This window comes from Carcharodon carcharias, chromosome 27, assembly GCF_017639515.1.
Source record: "Carcharodon carcharias isolate sCarCar2 chromosome 27, sCarCar2.pri, whole genome shotgun sequence".
Lineage (NCBI taxonomy): Eukaryota > Metazoa > Chordata > Chondrichthyes > Lamniformes > Lamnidae > Carcharodon > Carcharodon carcharias.
In genome coordinates, this window is record NC_054493.1 from 9,135,409 (window position 1) to 9,153,706 (window position 18,298).

At 43.8% G+C, this 18,298-nt stretch overlaps 1 gene segment (V, D, J or C); it reads left to right on the forward strand.

Annotated features, from left to right (window-relative positions):
- Positions 1 to 142: 142 nt before the first annotated feature.
- On the forward strand, positions 143 to 16,437 carry LOC121270486. The segment is given in 7 exon segments: positions 143 to 234; positions 363 to 698; positions 1,095 to 1,145; positions 13,326 to 13,625; positions 13,839 to 14,153; positions 14,516 to 14,824; positions 16,049 to 16,437. Coding segments are annotated over 7 exon segments (1,758 nt in total).
- The last annotated feature ends 1,861 nt before the right edge of the window (positions 16,438 to 18,298 follow it).

Genomic DNA, 18,298 nt, shown 5'->3' on the forward strand with positions numbered 1-18,298 from the left:
GGGATGTGGAAGGTAGGGCGTGGATCCAGTCGCCACCTCCACCAGGGTATCAACAGGCGACGCCTGGAAACCTGCCCCCTTCTGCCGGGTATTTAAATGCCGCTCACTGGGACCGGAATCCAACAGTCCGGGAGCTGGTTTGTTCACTGAGTTGTGTACAGAACCATTTTCCCCAAATGGCCAGAAGGATGAGGCCGGCGATTTCTCTCAGTTTGTTGCTGACTTTCTTATCCCGTGAGTAGTTTTTATTGTCCAAATCTCTCACTGTTACTGTCTCAGTGTTAGCCTCTCTCTGGAATGTGACAGAGTCAGGAATCATTTCACTAGGATTAATCCTCGGGGTTTTTGATATGGTTTTACAGGTGTCCAGTCGGATGTTGTGTTCACTCAGCCAGAGGCACAGACCGGGCGTCCCGGAGGCTCCCTGAGACTGACCTGTGAAACCAGTGGGATCACGCTTAGTAAAACTTACATGTACTGGGTCCGACAGGTTCCCGAAAACGGGCTGGAGTGTCTTCTTGAGTACTATAGCTCGTCAAGCTATACCTACGCCCCAGCAATTAAGAATCGATTTACGGCGTCCAAAGACACTTCAACTAACATCTTCTCCTTGGACATGACAAACCTGAAGACTGAAGACACCGCCATCTATTACTGTGCAAGAGACACACAGCGAGAGGAACCAGGGCTGGACCCGAACAAGAACAGTTCGAGAGGGACTCAGCAACTTCCATCATAACCTGACTGTCAGTGCTTGTTTTAACTGTAATGATCCGAACCAGACCATGAGCCGCTTCTGACAAAAGTACAACAGCAAATTTAGTAAAACCTAACAAACCAATCGATATAATGAGCTGAGCTTTTGGCTGTGTTTAATTTATATTTACTGTTAACAGTTTCCACAAATACAGACCTGGATATAATGCTCAGTTTGCTATGTCTAATACTTGGAGGGTGTCTCCTTTCGTTTCCTTCAGCAAATTGTTGCATTAGTTCTAAATTAGATCAGAAGTAAACGTCTATTTGAAGTGAATAATGAACAGAGAGTGGGTGCTGTTTTTGTGCTGGTGTATTTCATTGTGCGGGCACAAGTGCTCTCGATCTCGACTACTGGGGACAAGGGACCATGGTGACAGTGTCTGCACGTAAGAAACATACATTTATTTAGTAACTGCTTTCCTTGAATTTTTGTTTTATAATGTCTATTTTAATAATTAATTCCTTCACTGAAACGAGAGTTTGGTGGATTCTGTATTGAGATTTTTTAATAATGTTTCATGTGATTCTGCTGAAAAGGGGTTATTGAATTCCACTCTTTCTCGACAAAAAGTGCTGCCTGGGGGGTTTAGTTCCTGGGTGTTGTGATTTGGTGTTTATCTGCTGAGGATAATGTGTGGCCGGATAACTTTAAATATCTAACGCCTGTTGAAGTTTTGAGTTTTCACAATGTTTATCCTCGGTGACATCTAATGGTTGCCTGTTTTACCGTCTACTGCAAATATTAACTGTTTATAGATGTTTGAAACATGTTTTAAATCTGAATAAAATGTGGTAAAGTTTCAATATTAATTTGTTAAATATGTTCCACCTACAATGCTGTTGACGTTATTCCATATTTCTGTTTAATTTAATAATTCCTGCGTTTGGTGACGATCTGGTTTGTCTGGAATCGATAATGAGATTTTCTTGCAATGTTACATTTGATTCTGTTGGAAGTGTTTGTAGAATTGAGCTGCTTCTCCATGAAATGGGTATCAGCCCCTCGGTGATGTGATTTGGTGTTTTTATGTGGAAGAGACTGTATGTCTGGGTGATTTTGAGCAAGTAGAACTTGTGAAACGGTTTGGCGGTTCTGCATTGTTTCTGCGTCGTTTAAACTCAGTGACATTGAGCGGTTACACGTTTTGTGATTGAATAGAAACAATCTACGCGTTTGAAGCTGCTTGAAGCGCGATTGTAGGCAGAAAACAGACAGGTTTCAGAAATAACACAAAAGAAAACATTTCAGGTATAGTGGAGCATTAGCTTTTACTTTAAGAGATAATATCAGGTGAAGTCATGGTTCACAACACTCATTCAGAACATAATTATTTACTGTAGTCACAAACTACTTAATTAACAACTTTGCAAATTGTAGAGTGCAATTCATATGATTCAAATAATTAAATGCAGCGATATTTTTCCATATTACCACAAAATATTTAATTACCGTTATTAATCATTAATCGCCTTTCACAATTCTGCTGTGCACTGAGCACACTTAACATGATTGGATAAGTTTATGGGCTGGAAATATGTTTTGATTATGCCTCATACTATTTCAATATGAACTATATATGAATATAATACTGATAATACTGATTCCACCGCACTGTTCAGTTTCTCAGGAGGTTTTGAGTTAATTGTTATACCCCTGATTGCGTCTGCATTTACCTAAATGAGAGTTTTACGTTGCGGTTTGGCAATATATGTATCTGGTTATTCCATTCTTTCTGCACAGCTGGAACCATATAATTCCTTCAGTGCCATTTTTAGTTTGATAGCGAGGTAATTGTCACTAATCTAATTTGAAACAGCTTTCTGAGAGCTGGAAGTCGCTGACAGTGAAGAAATTCTTCATGCGATTTTATCTAAACTGTAGGGAGGTTCAAACAGCATATCGCTAGAGATTGACAAGTAAAAGCTTGAAATTCAAACAGATTAATTTAATTACAAAAGGTTAATATTAATTTGGAACTCACAAACAACATCCTGTTTCCTACATCTGTGGTGTGCACAGGATAGAATTATAGGTGAAGAACAGATTTCTCTCTGAGCCTTATGCTTAATTCCAATTAAATACTAAATTAAACAACAAAATCTCGAATCCATTTGCCGATTATGTTTCAGTGTCGCTGATGATCTGAATTAATTTTTCTCATCAAATTTTATACTGATCATTTTGGATCTACTTTCAATAAACAATGTGTTTAATAATTAAATTACAGACTGTGCTAATTGCACATACAAAATATAAAAGATTGTTTGAGTTATTAAATCTAAGCAGCACTCTTACTGATCACAAACAGCCAGGGACTTTCTTTCACATATATACGTCCGAGTTACAACAGTACATAAACTCGAGAGTCCTGTTTTAGCAAACAGGTGTTGTGACATCCCAACAATAGTCAGTGCGATGTGAACCCAGTCAGATTCGGAACTAATTACAATATTCCACTCATAAATGTGAATTGCTCGCTGACAATAGACGGAATTGATTATTTATCAAGCGTTGAGAAATAAGCATAGTTTACAATTTTGTGGGTTAAAAACGGGGCAGTAGAAGTAAAAATAAAAGAAGTAAAATATTAAATAGTGATTAGATTTAAGTGAAACTAATATACAAGTTTGAATGTTTCCATCTAGTAATTTGAAGTTTAAATAGTTATTTGGTGATACAGAACTTGAGTATCGTTGGAAAAATACACATGTCGAAGCTTTTTGCCTTGAATTGTACAGTGATACTGAAATTTGTAGTTTATTGTTTAACATTATTTAAGTGCCCGGTTGATTTAATTAAACCCCAATTATTTCACAAAGTACCAGGGAGAAACAATTTTTGAATTCTCGATTGTTTTTACTATTGTAGAGTAAAGATCAGTTTACAAGAAAATTAACTGACAATAACAAGCTAATTGACTTAAAATATAATATTCGTGATGATTGAGTCAACATTAATGACCCCCAACAATTGAGTAGAATACTGGTCATTATAGTGAGTGCAAAACCTGAAAGTTTTGAGATATGTTTTATTGTATCCAAAATGAATATTGAAAAGAATACTTTCCTTACTCAGCTTGATAAGGCATTGCGTCTCGATGAGTTTATTATTTCTATTTATATCTAAAATGATATCAAATCAGTAACCGGTTTTCAATGTGAAGGTTTCCTAATTTGTTTAATTCTTAGCCTGTCACTGAGTCTCTCTTACCGACATCAAATTACCCTGAATCTGTAATAGTTGACATACTCATTTTCAAGGTAACTAAAATTTGACACTGTTTGGAGATTTGAGGCAGACAGGGAGAAATAGTTTGGAGAAAAGGGGTTTTGAAATTAACATCAGTTTAATTTCAAAGAAGTTATGGAATTATTCTTGCCATAAATTGACCATTGATCAATTAGAATCAAACAGCTTGAATGAAATGGACAGATTGAACAGATCTATCTGATGGGAACTCGGTTGTTACGCCATCTGTATCTGTTCTGTTTCTGTGCACATGGTCACTGTGTTAGGACCAGGGATCTTCCTGACTTGTAACCCCTTCTGGTTCTTCTCCTGTATTTCAGGAAGCGCAATTTGATTTCATTCGTGAAAAAAAAACTCGTATCTGTGAGAAATTTGAACGTTTGACTTTGATCGGCACCTAGAAATGAGATCTCTAACCCAGATTGTGACAGTCAGAAAGAACAATTCAGAAATGATGGACAGACTGTGGAAAGAGATTTGAATGATTTTTAACCGGTGACGTATCTGTGTTGATAGTGTCCGGTGAGAGAGAGTTTTACTCTAAATTTGATCCCTCCTTGATCTATTTAATGGGACAGTGTGGAGGGATAAAATAGACTGTATCATATTTTTAATTCCATCATGGAATGTTCGGGTGGCTGGCAAGGCCAGAATTTGCTGCTTAATCTCTAATTGCCCTTTGAGCAATTGTTGATAGGCCACCTCCTTGAATAGCTGCAGTCCATGTGGCTTAGGTACACTCGCAATGCTGTTAGGAAGGGAGTTCCAGGATTATGACCCATTGACAGTGAAGGAACGCCGATATAGTTCCAAGCCAGGATGATGAGTGGCTTGGAGGATATTGTACAGCTGGTGGAGTTCACATACACTTTTGCCCTGTCTTTCTTAGAGGTCGTGGATTTTGAAGGTGCTGTCGAAGGAGTCTTGGTGAGTTGCTGCAGTGCATCGAGTATAATGTACACACTGCTGTCACTGTGCGTCAGTAGATGAGGGAGTGAATGTTTAAGGTGGTGGGTGGGGTGTCAATTTTTCGGGCTGCTTTGTCCTGGATCGTGTCGAATTTCGCCAGTTATTTTTTGAGTTTCACTCATTGAGGCAAGTGGAAACAATTCAATCCCAGTCATGACTTGTGCCTTGTAGGTGGTGAGTTGACTTTGGGCGATAGGAGTTCAATTACTTGCCACAGAATTCTCAGCTTCTGACCGGCTCTTGCATCACAGTATTTATATCAAAACTGGATTAGACCCTCTTCTGGGCATATTTGATGGGACATTGTAGAGGGAGCTTGATGTTATATCAAACTGGTGCTGTGCCTGACCCGGAGTGTTTGACAATTCAGTGGAGAGTTGACTTTCTGTTGAATCCCACCCTTGCAACTGATGACAGGAGTGTACCGGGGGAGGAGTGGGGGCTTTAATCCATGTCTTAACTTGTCCTGTTCCTGACCTGAGAGCCTTCTCCCCACAGAGGTAAAATTGAATCAGCATCGAACTAACTGGCTGTGAGTTCTCGAGCCAGATCTGTGAAATTAAATTGTTCCACTGATCGAGTGAAATGACGCATGTTAATTGATTTTAATAATCTGCCTGAAAAATATATATGTTTTAACGAATTAATTATGTTTGAGCATTTTGGGTATCAGAAAATCATTGAATGTGAGTGACCTGAACGTCAGCACAATTTCAGAACAAACAGAATCAGGGAGTGACAGTGAGGCTCCAGAGAACAGCGTCTGTTCTGATCTGATCAGAGGCTGTGAGTTATTTAAACAATTGAAATGGATAATGACTGGACTCCCACTCCAAACAACCTATAATAAACCTATGTCTGAAAATATTATTTCGTCCAATTCTTTTACAAAATTCACAGCCAGGCACAAGATGGAGTGAAATCCAATTGTCTGACTCAGTTACAACACAGGGCATAAAGTCACTGAACTACACTTCTCTGAAAGATTTGAAGCAGACTTGTCCCACCGGCGGCCCACGGGCCAGATTGTGCTCACTCACTCACCCCCACCCACTGTAAGTGTGGGTGAATGTATGTTTTCGTGTGTGGGGGTGAGGCTGAGTGAGAATCCTGAGATTGGGAGTGAGCCAGAATACACTCACATATATCATTGATTTACACTCTCTCTCTCACACACACAGACACACACAAACACACACGCACACACACACACACACACACACAAATACACATAAACTTCCTCTCACACTCTATCTCTCTCTTTCTCTCACACACGCCCATTCTCACTCTCACACACGCATCCTCACTCACGTACACGCACTAACACATACTCTCACAACATAAACACTCACACACATTTTCTCTCACATTCTCTCAGACACACATACTTATTTTCCCTCTGTCACACAGACAAACACACTCTTGCATACACTCTCTCTGGCACACTTACACCCTCACACACACACACACACACACACACACACACTTAGTTATTCACACAATCTCCCTCTCTCTCGCTCCCACACGCACACATACACACTCATTTTCTCTTTGTCTCACACATACACACACTCTCTCTCTCACACACACACACATACACATACATAGCCACACACACACACTCAAACACATACAAATACTCTCTCTCTCAAACACACACTCTTCCTCTCAAGCACACACTCTCTCCCAAGTCTTTCTTGCTCCGCCTCTCTCATACACACTCTCTCACACACACGCACACTATCTCACATACACACTCTCACTCTCATGCACACATTTGCACACATGAAGACTCACTCTCTCTCTCAAACACTCACACACTCTTCCTCTCAAGCACACACTCTCTCCTTATCACTTTCTTGCTCCGCCACACTCACACACACACAATCTCTCACATACACACTCTCTCATTCTCATGCACACATTTGCACACATGAAGACTCACTGTCTCTCTCAAACAGGCACACCCTCTCTCTCTCTCTCTCACACACACACACACACACATACACACAGACATACACATGCACACACACACGTAGGTTCTTTCTCACTCTCCCTCTCACTCACGCACACACACCCACACACGCACTTCAACGCATATGCTTGCTCTGAAACACTCACTCTGTGTGTGTGTGAGTCTCTCGCTCGTTCTGTCTCTCTCACACACACTGAACCTTTCAATCTGCCTCTCTCTCTCCCACACACACACTCACACAGACTCTCTCACTCATTCTCTCTCTCATGAACGCACACATACACTCTGACACACACTCTCATGCTTTCATCATCACACACACTTATACTCTCACACTCACACACACACACTCACACACACACACTCACACACACACACACACACACAAACATACACACAGACACACATACACATTCTCTCTCACATACACACAATATTCAAGTATTTCATAGGCTGAAAACACCCATTTGCAAAAAAAATCTCTGTTAAACTGCCTGCATGTTCCTTGTTCCATTTCTGATGTTTCCTGAAAAATGAAATTACGCAAGTGACATCTTTATATATGTGGGGAATTTCCATGTATTGAATCAAACACAAAGAAACAAGAAAGAAAAGGTAATAAAAGTAGAAAATGACGGGAAACCTCAGCAGGTCTGGCAGCATCTGTGGAGAGAGAAACAGGGTTAACATTTTGAGTCCTTATGACTCCTCTTCAGAGCTAAAGAGACATCTGGAAGTACAGAATTGGGTGTAAGAAAAAGGGAGGGTGTGGCGGGGACCACGGCCGCCTGGATCCCCAATACTGGTGCACACTTGGTGCAAGATGCCTGCACGGCCCATCTTGGTTTTGCTGTAACCTTCTGCTCCAGCCCCCTCAGTCTGCCTATTCACGCAATGACACGGGTTTCTCAAAGAAAGGCATCGGCATTAAAGCAGCTGGACAGCAATCTACACTGCTGCCTGACTTTACACAGCCGGTGTTACTGAAAGCTGATCCATATGGAGAATCGGGACAGGATCAATGGAGAGGAAGAGGAGGAGGTGGAGGTGGTGGAGCCAAATGGAGGAGCCCCCAGCTCGGCTGTGGACAACAGGCAACGGAAAGCTGAGCCAGAGCAGAAAATCATCCGGAGAAACATTGCCTTGATGAGCCTCCTGCACCAGGGCACCCTCACTACCCACAATCACTCACCCTCACACAATCTTACTCACTCACTCACTCACTCTCACTCACACTCACTCACTCAACCTCACTCCTTCACCCTCACTCACTGACATGCTCATCCTCACTCACACCCTCACTCACTCACCCTCACTCACCCTCGCTCACTCATCCACCCTCATTCACCCACGCTCACTCACCAACCTTCACTCAAGCACCCTAACTCATTCATCCTCCCTCACTCATTCACCCTTGCTCATCCACCCATCCTCGCTCAACCACCCAACGTCATTCACTCACCCTCATTTGCTCACCCTCACTCACGCACCCTACTCACTCATTCATCCACGTTAACACACACTCATAAACACACTCTGATTCACCCACTCACCCACCCTTACTCACTGACCCTCGCTCACCAGCCCACCCTCTATAACTCACTCAGAATCACTCAACCACACTCTCTCACCCAGCCACTCACCCACGCTCACTCACACACCCTCAGCCAGTTACTCCCCAACCATCACCTCACTTACCTTCACTTACTCACTCATCCTCTGTCACTCACATTCATTCTCTCACTCAACCTCATACCTTCATTCTCTCACACACCCTCCTTACATCAGCGCATGGGGATGGGGAGAGGGGTGTTTCGAGGAGAAGGGCAGAGAGACCTGGAACATGTCCTGAGGGTGAGTGGAGTGCAAACGTGGAGGTGCGCTGAAGGGAATGGCAAGAGCTGAGGAAAAGTGCAGAGAGATGCGGAAAAGTGCAGAGAGCCGGGGCATCGTACAGAGAGCCAGGGAAAAAGAGCAGAGAGCTAGGGAAGAAGCGGTGGAACCTAGGCACCCCCACCGCAGGCCCCAGCCTCTCTCTCTCTCTCTCTCTCTCTCTTTGTCTGTCCCCGTCCTGGAATCCATTGCTTTTACTGGGGAAAAGTACAGAGCCAGGGGATAGCAGGGAGAGAGCGGGGTGAAGGGGCAAGTGCAGGGAGCCAGGTGATAGTGGGAAGAGCTGGAGGGAAGAAGAGAGAGCCGGGAGATAGTGGGGAGAGAGCCAGGAGAGCGCGGGGAGAGCCGAGAGAAAACACAGAGAGCTGGGGGAAGCGCACAGAGAACAGGAAAAACGCAGAGGGCAGGGGGCTGTCAGGGAGAGAAAGCCTCAGCGCTCTGCTCCCCGACTCTGTGCGCTCATCCCCGGCTCTCCTCGCACTCTCTCCGCTCTCACCCCGCTATCTCCTGGCTCCCTGTGCTTTCCCCTTGTTCCCTCGCTCTCTCCCCGCTATTCCTGAGCTCTCTTCTCTTTTCCCCAGCTCTCCCCACTCTCTCGCCACTTTCTCTGCTGCTCTCTGTGCTTTTCCCCGGCAGGTGTTCACTGCCCCTCCAATCAAAGGCTGTTTATCTCACCAGTCAGCCTATCAGCAGCAAACGCGGGAGAAGAGCGGCCTGTGATTGGAGGAGCAGCTCCTCACAGTTATCTTTAGTTCTACTTACCCGTCTTACTGGCATTTTCAACAGGCTCGGGGGAGTGGGGGGGGGGGGGCGGGGGCGGCACATGGAGGGGCTTCGGGGCTACAATCCAGCCCGTGAGCCATGGGTTGGACAAGCCTAAAATATTGGAAAATAAGGAAATGGGCGGATAGATTGGACAAATGTTTTGGTCTTAAAGGAAGTGGCTGCTGAAATAGCAGATGCATCTGTTCTAATTTCCCAAACTTACCGAGATTCTGGAAAGGACCCATCAGATTGGAAAATAGCGAGTGAGGCTCATGCATTTAAGAAAGAAGCGAGACAGAAAGCAGGAAACGACAGGCTAGATAGTTTAACATATGTCATTGGGAAAATTCTGGAATCTATTATTCAAGAGACTGTTGCAAGTAACATGGAAAATCCAAATGCAATTATGCAGGCCCAAGAGGGGATTGTAATAGGGAAACCATGTTTGGCTGATTTATTGGAGATCTTTGAGGGAGTAACAAGTAGCACGAATAAAGGAGAACCGGTGGATGTACTGTGCTAGATTTCCAGAAAGCATTTGACAAAGTGGCACATCAAAGGTGCCACTACTCAAATTAAGAGCTCATGATGTCGAGGGTAACATTTCAGCATGGGTAGAAGCTAACAGGAAACAGAGAGTAGGTAAAAATTGGTAATTTGTGGTTGGCAAGATATGTTGTGTCGAGTTCCACAGGCTTCAATGCTGGGGCATTAACTATTTACAATTCATATAAATGACTTGAATGAAGGGGCCGAATGTATGGTTGCGAAATTTGCTGATCACAAACAGACATATAGGAAACTAAAACAGAAACAGTATTACCTGGAAAAACTCAAAAGGTCTGGCAGCATTGGCGGAGAAGAAAAGAGTTGATGTTTCGAGTCCTCATGACCCTTCAACAGAACTGAGTGAATCTTAGGAAAGGGGTGAAATATAAGCTGGTTTAAGGTGGGGGGGGGGGAGGGGAGAGAGAAGTTGGGGGGTGGTGTGGTTGTAGGGACAAGCAAACAGTGATAGGAGCAGATGATCAAAAGATGTCACGGACAAAAGAACAAAAGAACACAGAGGCATTGAAGGAGGTGATATTATCTAAACGAATGTGCTAATTAAGAATGGATGGTAGGGCACTCAAGGTACAGCTCTAGTAGGGGTGGTGTGGAAAGGCTAGCAGGGCATAAAAGATTTAAAAATAATTTAAATAGGTGGGAAAAGAAAAATCTATATAAATTATTGGAAAAAACAAAAGGAAGGGGGAAGAAACAGAAAGGGGTGGGGATGGAGGAGGGAGTTCAAGATCTAAAGTTGTTGAATTCAATATTCAGTCTGGAAGGCTGTAAAGTGCCTAGTCAGAAGATGAGGTGCTGTTCCTCCAGTTTGCATTGGGCTTCACTGGAACAATGCAGCAAGCCAAGGACAGACATGTGGGCAAGAGAGCAGGGTGGAGTGTTAAAACGGCAAGCGACAGGGAGGTTTGGGTCATTCTTGCGGACAGACCACGGGTGTAGAGGAGACCACATTGGGAGCAACGAATGCAGTAGACTAAGTTGGGGGAAATGCAAGTGAAATGCTGCTTCACTTGAAAGGAGTGTTTGGGCCCTTTGACGGCGAGGAGAGAGGAAGTGAAGGGGCAGGTGTTGCATCTTTTGCATGGGCATGGGGAGGTGCCATAGGTGGGGGTTGAGGAGTAGGGGGAGATGGAGGAGTGGACCAGGGTGTCCCGCAGGGAATGATCCCTATGGAATGCCACTGGGGGGGGGGGGTGAAGGGGAGATGTGTTTGGTGGTGGCATCATGCTGGAGTTGGCAGAAATGGCGGAGGACAATCCTTTGAATGTGGAGGCTGGTGGGGTGATAAGTGAGGACAAGGGGGACCCTATTATGTTTCTGGGAGGGAGGAGAAGGCGTGAGGGTGGATGCGCGGGAGATGGGCCGGACAAGGTTGAGGGCCCTATCAACGACCATGGGTGGAAGACCTCGGTTAAGGAAGAAGGAGGACATGTCAGAGGAACTGTTTTTGAAGGTAGCATCATCAGAACAGATACAACGGAGACGAAGGAACTGAGAGAATGGAATGGAGTCCTTACAGGAAGCGGGGTGTGAGGAGCTAGTCGAGGTAGCTGTGGGAGTCGGTAGGCTTATAATGGATATTGGTGGACAGTCTATCACCAGAGATTGAGACAGAGAGGTCAAGGAAGGGAATGGAAGTGTCAGAGATGGACCATGTGAAAATGATGGAGGGTGGAGATTGGAAGCAAAATTAATACTTTTTTCCAAGTCCCGACGAGAGCATGAAGCAGCACCGAAGTAATCATCGATGAACCGGAGAAAGAGTTGTGGAAGGGGGCCGGAGTAGGACTGGAACAAGGAATGTTCCACATACCCCATAAAGAGACAGGCATAGCTGGGATTTCCAGCATCCGCAGTTTTTTGTTTTTCTTATTTAGGAAACCAAGTTGTAAAGAGGTCATAAATGGTCAGCAAAGGGATATAAGGGATATGGACAGGTTAGCTGAATTGGCAAAAATGTTGGCAGATGGAATATAATGTGGAGAACTGCAAAGATGTCCACTCTGTCACGAAGAATAGAAAAGCAGTATGTTATTGAAAGGGACAGAGATTGCAGAGCCCTGAGGTGCAGAGAGATCTGGATCCCTTCTTACATGAATCACAAAAAGTTAGAATGCAAGGAGAGTAAACGATTAGGAAGGCAAAGGGAATGTTGTCATTTATTACAAGGGGGGATAGAATATAAATGTAGGTATGGTTTGCTAAAGTTGTACAGGGCATTGGTGAGACCACATCTGGATTACTATGTACAGCTTTAGTCTCCTCATTTAAGAAATGATAGAAAAGCGTTGGAATATTTTCAGAGATTGTTCATTCGACTGAAATTTGGGACGGGGACGGAGCTATCTTATAAGGAAAGGTTGGACGGGCTGGACCTGTATCCATTGGAGTTTAGCAGAATGAGGGCTGATTTTATTGAAACATATGAGATCCTGATTGGAATTGACAGGGTGGGTGCTGAAAGGATGTTTTCCCTTGTGGGAGAGACTAGAAAACAGGGCACACAGTTTAAAAATAAGACTTCTGCTATTTAAGACGGAAATGAGGAGAATTTATTTTTCTCTCAAAAGGTCGTGAAACTTTGGAACATTCTTCCCCAGGGATCGATGGAGGAATAAACGTTGAAACTTTCAGGGCAGAGGTAGAGAGATTCATGATTGACCAAGGGATCAAAGGTTATTAGAGGATGGCTGGAACATGGAATTAACATCACAATCAGACCAACCATGATCGTATTGAATGGTGGAGGAGGCTCGAGGGACCGATTGGCCAACTCCTGCTCCTAATCCGCATGTTCATATGTACATATGATTGGAAAATGTGGGAATTCCTTAAACTGGTACTCAAATTTAGAGTTTTATGGTCATTATATACGTGCGCAGAAGGGAGGGAACATCAGTCAACTTGAAAAAGCCAATTCCCAAAACTGCAATGTTATAAATGAGCAGAGAACTTCTTTATCACAAAGTGCTGTTGATTGAGAAATTGCCGAAATGATGGAACTAATAGATGCTCAAATGTGGGTGTGTGTTTTATTTAGAATATATGAGGATAAGTTTATTGTCATAGTCAAATTTTGAGTAGTTTGGTAACTTAATGATCACAAATCACAGAGTCTAACTTATTCAATCGGCCATTCTTTCCCAGCGACACCGTCTCCGCCCAGTCTCTACAGCCTGGTCTCCTCCTGTCAGCAGCACAACACCGACGGTTCCGTCACCTACGGCTGTTTGGTGATGGACTACTCCCCAGGAATCACCAACCTGTCCTGGAAGAAAAATGGGCAGCCGATCACCACTGGACTTGAGACTTACCCGTCAGTGAAAAACCAGAAGGGAACCTACACCCTGAGCAGCCAGTTAACCATCACTGAGTCAGAGGGAGAATGCAGCAAAATCAAGTGTGAGGTTCAACACAGCGACTCAGCCAAGAGCATTGGAATGCCATGTAAGTGTTGGGGAACCTGTGAGAAACAGAAAGGCTGTGATTAACTTGTATAGGGCTTTGATTATAATACATTTATCGGACTCTGCATAGTTCTGATCCCTGGAAAATCCAGGTTAGTGCCTATTAACGGTAAAAGCCTGTTAAAATATACGAACTCATTGTATTTGTTATCAATTTCTTCTGCAAGAAATGTCTAACCTGTGTTTTTTGAAGGTGTTGGACCTGACATCTTGCCTCCAACTGTTCTCCTCACCGGGAGTTCCCGGGAAGAAATCACAACCAACAAATTTGCAACCGCCGTCTGTTCAATCATTGATTTCCGTCCAAAGCCAATCACCGTGAAGTGGCTGAAGAATGGACAACCCATGAATTCAGGAATTATCACCTCTCCCGTCTTTGAAGTGAACGGGAACTTCTCGGTGACCAGTCGGCTGAAAGTCTCCCCTGGGGAATGGTTCAGTGGCGCGATCTATACCTGTCAGGTCACTCACCAAGGGATCACCCAAAGTCGAAACATCAACAGACTTGGTAAGAGATACAAACCGATTACATTAACTGGCAACAACTTCTGAATTATGTATTGCGAAGGGAATCCATCCTATTTAGAAAATGGCGTTTAGTACTCCATTCCAGGGCTCGGGAATGGCACATTTGTCTTGGGACTGGGGCAACGCAGATTCATTAGAATGTTTCCGGGGCTGAACGACTCAAATTATGAGAATGATTTACACAGACGAAACTGATTTTCCATTGTGTAAAGAATATTAAAGACAATAGTTAGAGGTTGATATGCCAAAGGTGATTTATTCTCCTTTAGACAGTGGCAGCTGAATACTGCTGTCTTAATTTTAAAGGTAGAACTTTGGTTGATTTTCTTTTCTGTCTCACAGATCATTCCCAGTGCAGCGATCCCACAATTACTCTACTGTCACCGCCAATAGAACAGGTCTTACTGGAGGCGACGGTGACCTTAACCTGCATCGTTTCTAATGCCCCTTATGGAACCCTCGTCTCCTGGATCCAAGAATCGAAGCCTTTGAAATCAGAGGTTGCTGTCCAACCGGGAGAGGATCACAACAGCATCGTCAGCAAACTAAACATCTCAACACAAGCCTGGCTGAGTGGGGCTGAGTTCTACTGCGTGTTGAGCCATCAGGATCTGCGGATTCCTTTAAAACGGTCCATCCACAAGGAACCAGGTGAGCGGTGAAATTGAAGCAATAAGTGAGTCATTGTGTCTATTTCCAGTGTAAGGGTGAATATTTACTATTCAGTGTATTCATGGTCTACCCTGATTGGTAATTCCACTAACTAAGCGCTCTGGGCCTATAGACATTCAGGGGGAAATTGATAAGTAGATGACTGAGCAATGAATTGGAGGCTGTGTTGTTGGGTTTAGATGAAGTAAGGTGGGAGAAGCCTGGTGTGGAGCTTAAGCACCAGCATGGTCCAGGTGGGCTGAATGGTCTTTTGCTGTGCTGTAAACTTTGAGGAATTTTCCCTTCCAACCCGTTAAGTTCTCAGAGCAAAGGACAGTATCTGTAAGAGTTTGGATTCGGAGGCCGGAGATGCCTAAGAGGACAGTCGGCTAGTCTCAGGGATTTTAAGATTGTTTTAAAGTTTATTAAGAAACAACAGTTTAGGTATCACACAGGAACACATTAGACCTAATAAGTATACGACCGGTGAGAGTTGAGAGCGTTTTACTGGTCCCAGACGACGGACAAATGTTTGGCATAAAGTGCATTGACCTCATCTTTCTCCTCCTCCTTGGCCATTTTGAGGAGGGCAGCTGCCGATGGCCACTGCAGCCTCACCACGGCACCTCACCAGCATATGGTCCCACTAGGACATGGCTCTGTGCCTGAGCACTTATTAATATAATCTTTGTCTGGGGGCTGGTAACTAACCTAGTGTCAATTGCCAATGCAAACTTTTCTGGCCAATGGTCAGGACATATGCCCAAACAGTCAGGGTGGTTACCGCATCCCCTGCTCGAGGTCAGATTTTAAGTTTACATCATGCTGATGCTGACATCCTGGTCCTTTTCTAAACAATTGCACAGATTGGGGGTGGATGCACAAGACTCCAGCCTACCAACTCAGGAATGTCAACATGGCAGCCTGAGCTAAGACTATTTAGAGGTCAAAGTGTTTAGAAATCCTCTTTCCAGAGAGACAAACCATGCTATTTAGCAAATCCTATAAAAGTTCGTTATTATGCAGAAAATAGCAGCTTTTGATTACCCCATTTCTTAGACATCCAACTCTACTTCGAGCTGGAAAACCAGACAGATCCCAACATAGAAAATAGAAACCTTTAAGAGTCAACACAAACCCCATTTCTCTCACATCTAAGTAGCGTTTTTCTTTCTGGCTCTGAGACTGTCCAGTTTATTGACATTTATTGCACGTTTTCTGCAGCAAAAAATCTCCAAGAACCGTCCGTGTCTGTCCTCCTGCCCTCGGCAGAAGATGTCTCCGCTCAGAGATTCATCTCCCTCAGCTGCTTAGTGAGAGGTTTCTACCCCCGAGAGATCTTCGTCAAGTGGACCGTCAATGACAAGCCGGTGAATCCCGGGAGCTACAAGAACACCGAGGTGATGGTGAACAGTAATCGCTCCTTATTCATGTACAGCCTGTTATCCATTGCAGCAGAGGAGTGGGCCAGCGGCACTTCTTACTCCTGTGTGGTGGGACATGAAGCGATCCCCTTGAAGATCATCAACAGAACGGTTGATAAATCCAGCGGTAAACCGAGTTTTGTGAACATTTCCCTTGCACTGATGGACACCATTAATTCATGTCAATGAGACTCTATTGGTTTCATATCGAACATTAATAAAAATAATAAAGGCTTTTTCCACCAATCGTGATTTAATTACACAATCGTTTAACTAATGTTGTTTTCCACTTTTGCTAATGTTATCCCTGTTCATTTAAAAGCGGACATTCAAAGGTCTCAGACCCAAGTCGCATACGCCCAGTGCTCCCAGCTCAGATACACCCTGGGTTAGAGACTGAGTAAAGCTCATTCATTACAGGATTCTGCAAAATAGCTTCACTAACTCTCCTCCCACAGAGGAGAAATCTGACAATTTCCGATTCCTGACAAACAAACACAGCACATTTAGATCTCGGTTTTCCTGATTTTCTTATTGTCCATCCCTTTAAAATGATATCAGCTTTAAGCTGCTGCACCCTACCCACTGGGAACTGAAGTGAGGGTCACAGAGGAACATCTATCAACAATCTCTCATCTGAAAGAGGTGGAAGGGAAATTGTTAACCCACTGTACCCCCACTTCCCCAAAAGAGACAGGGGAAGGGCATTAGTAAGCCAACTGTACCCCCACTTCCCCAACAGAGGCAGGGGGAAGGGCATTTGTAAACCCACTGCTCCTCTACTTCCCTAGCAAAGGCTGGGGTGGGTGGGGGGGGTGAGGGTGGGGTGGCGGCTTTAGTTATCCATTGTCACTCCAATGCTCCAGCAAGAAGAAAGGGGAAAAGGTGATTAGTTAACCCAGTCTACCTCCACCTCTTTAGCAGAGAGAACTGAAAGTAAATTGCTTAGCCGACCTGAGAGAGGGGAAACCATTAACTCACTATACTCCCACTCCCCCAGCATTGAATCTGGATGGGATCGGATCTCTTCCAAAATGACTCAATTTCAACAGTATAAGTCAATTTTCTGGCCATTGATTTTGAACTGGTTCATGTCGACCCTATGCTAACATTGATTTTACATAATCCAAATCTAAACTGGTGACTGAATCCTCCCTGGGTTTTCAATGTTCTCTCACTGAGTTTTGTGATGTGCATAGTTGATTTTTTGCATTTGTTCACCTGATATCACTTAGCATCTCACAACAATCACATCTATAGAAATAAGGTCGAAAATTTTAACCATAATTCTCACCGTCAAGCTCAGACTGGGTTATTGGTACACGCTGGAGCTTGGAGCAATGCTAAAAATACATACAACTGATAAAACTACAACCACACCAGACACACACACAGACACACATATATACAGACACACACTTACAGATACACACGTGTACACACAAATACATAGACACACTCTCTCTCATACACACACACACGCACATACAGACATACACACAGAAATACACACATACACACACACACAGACACACACATACAAATGGATGTACACATGCACAGGCACACAAACAAATACACACAGAGACATACGAATGTACACGCAAATACACATAGAGACATGCACACACACTCAAATACACGTACACAAATACACACACTAGTATACTTACACAGATACACACACATACACGTACACAAACACACAAATTCGTACACACACACACACACATACAGAAACACACACACATACACAAACACATACACACGCATATACACACATGCACACAAATGCACATACAGGCACGCACAGATACACAAATGCACACACAAATGCACAAATATATCGACAGGTACACACACAAAAACACACACACATAGGCACAAATGCACACACACACACACATGCACAGGCAAACACTCGCATCCAAATACACACACAGAGAAATACACACATATACACACACGCACAAGCACGCACACACACACAGACAAACAGAGAAGTACACATATCCACACAAGTGCACGCACACACAAGCATACACACAAG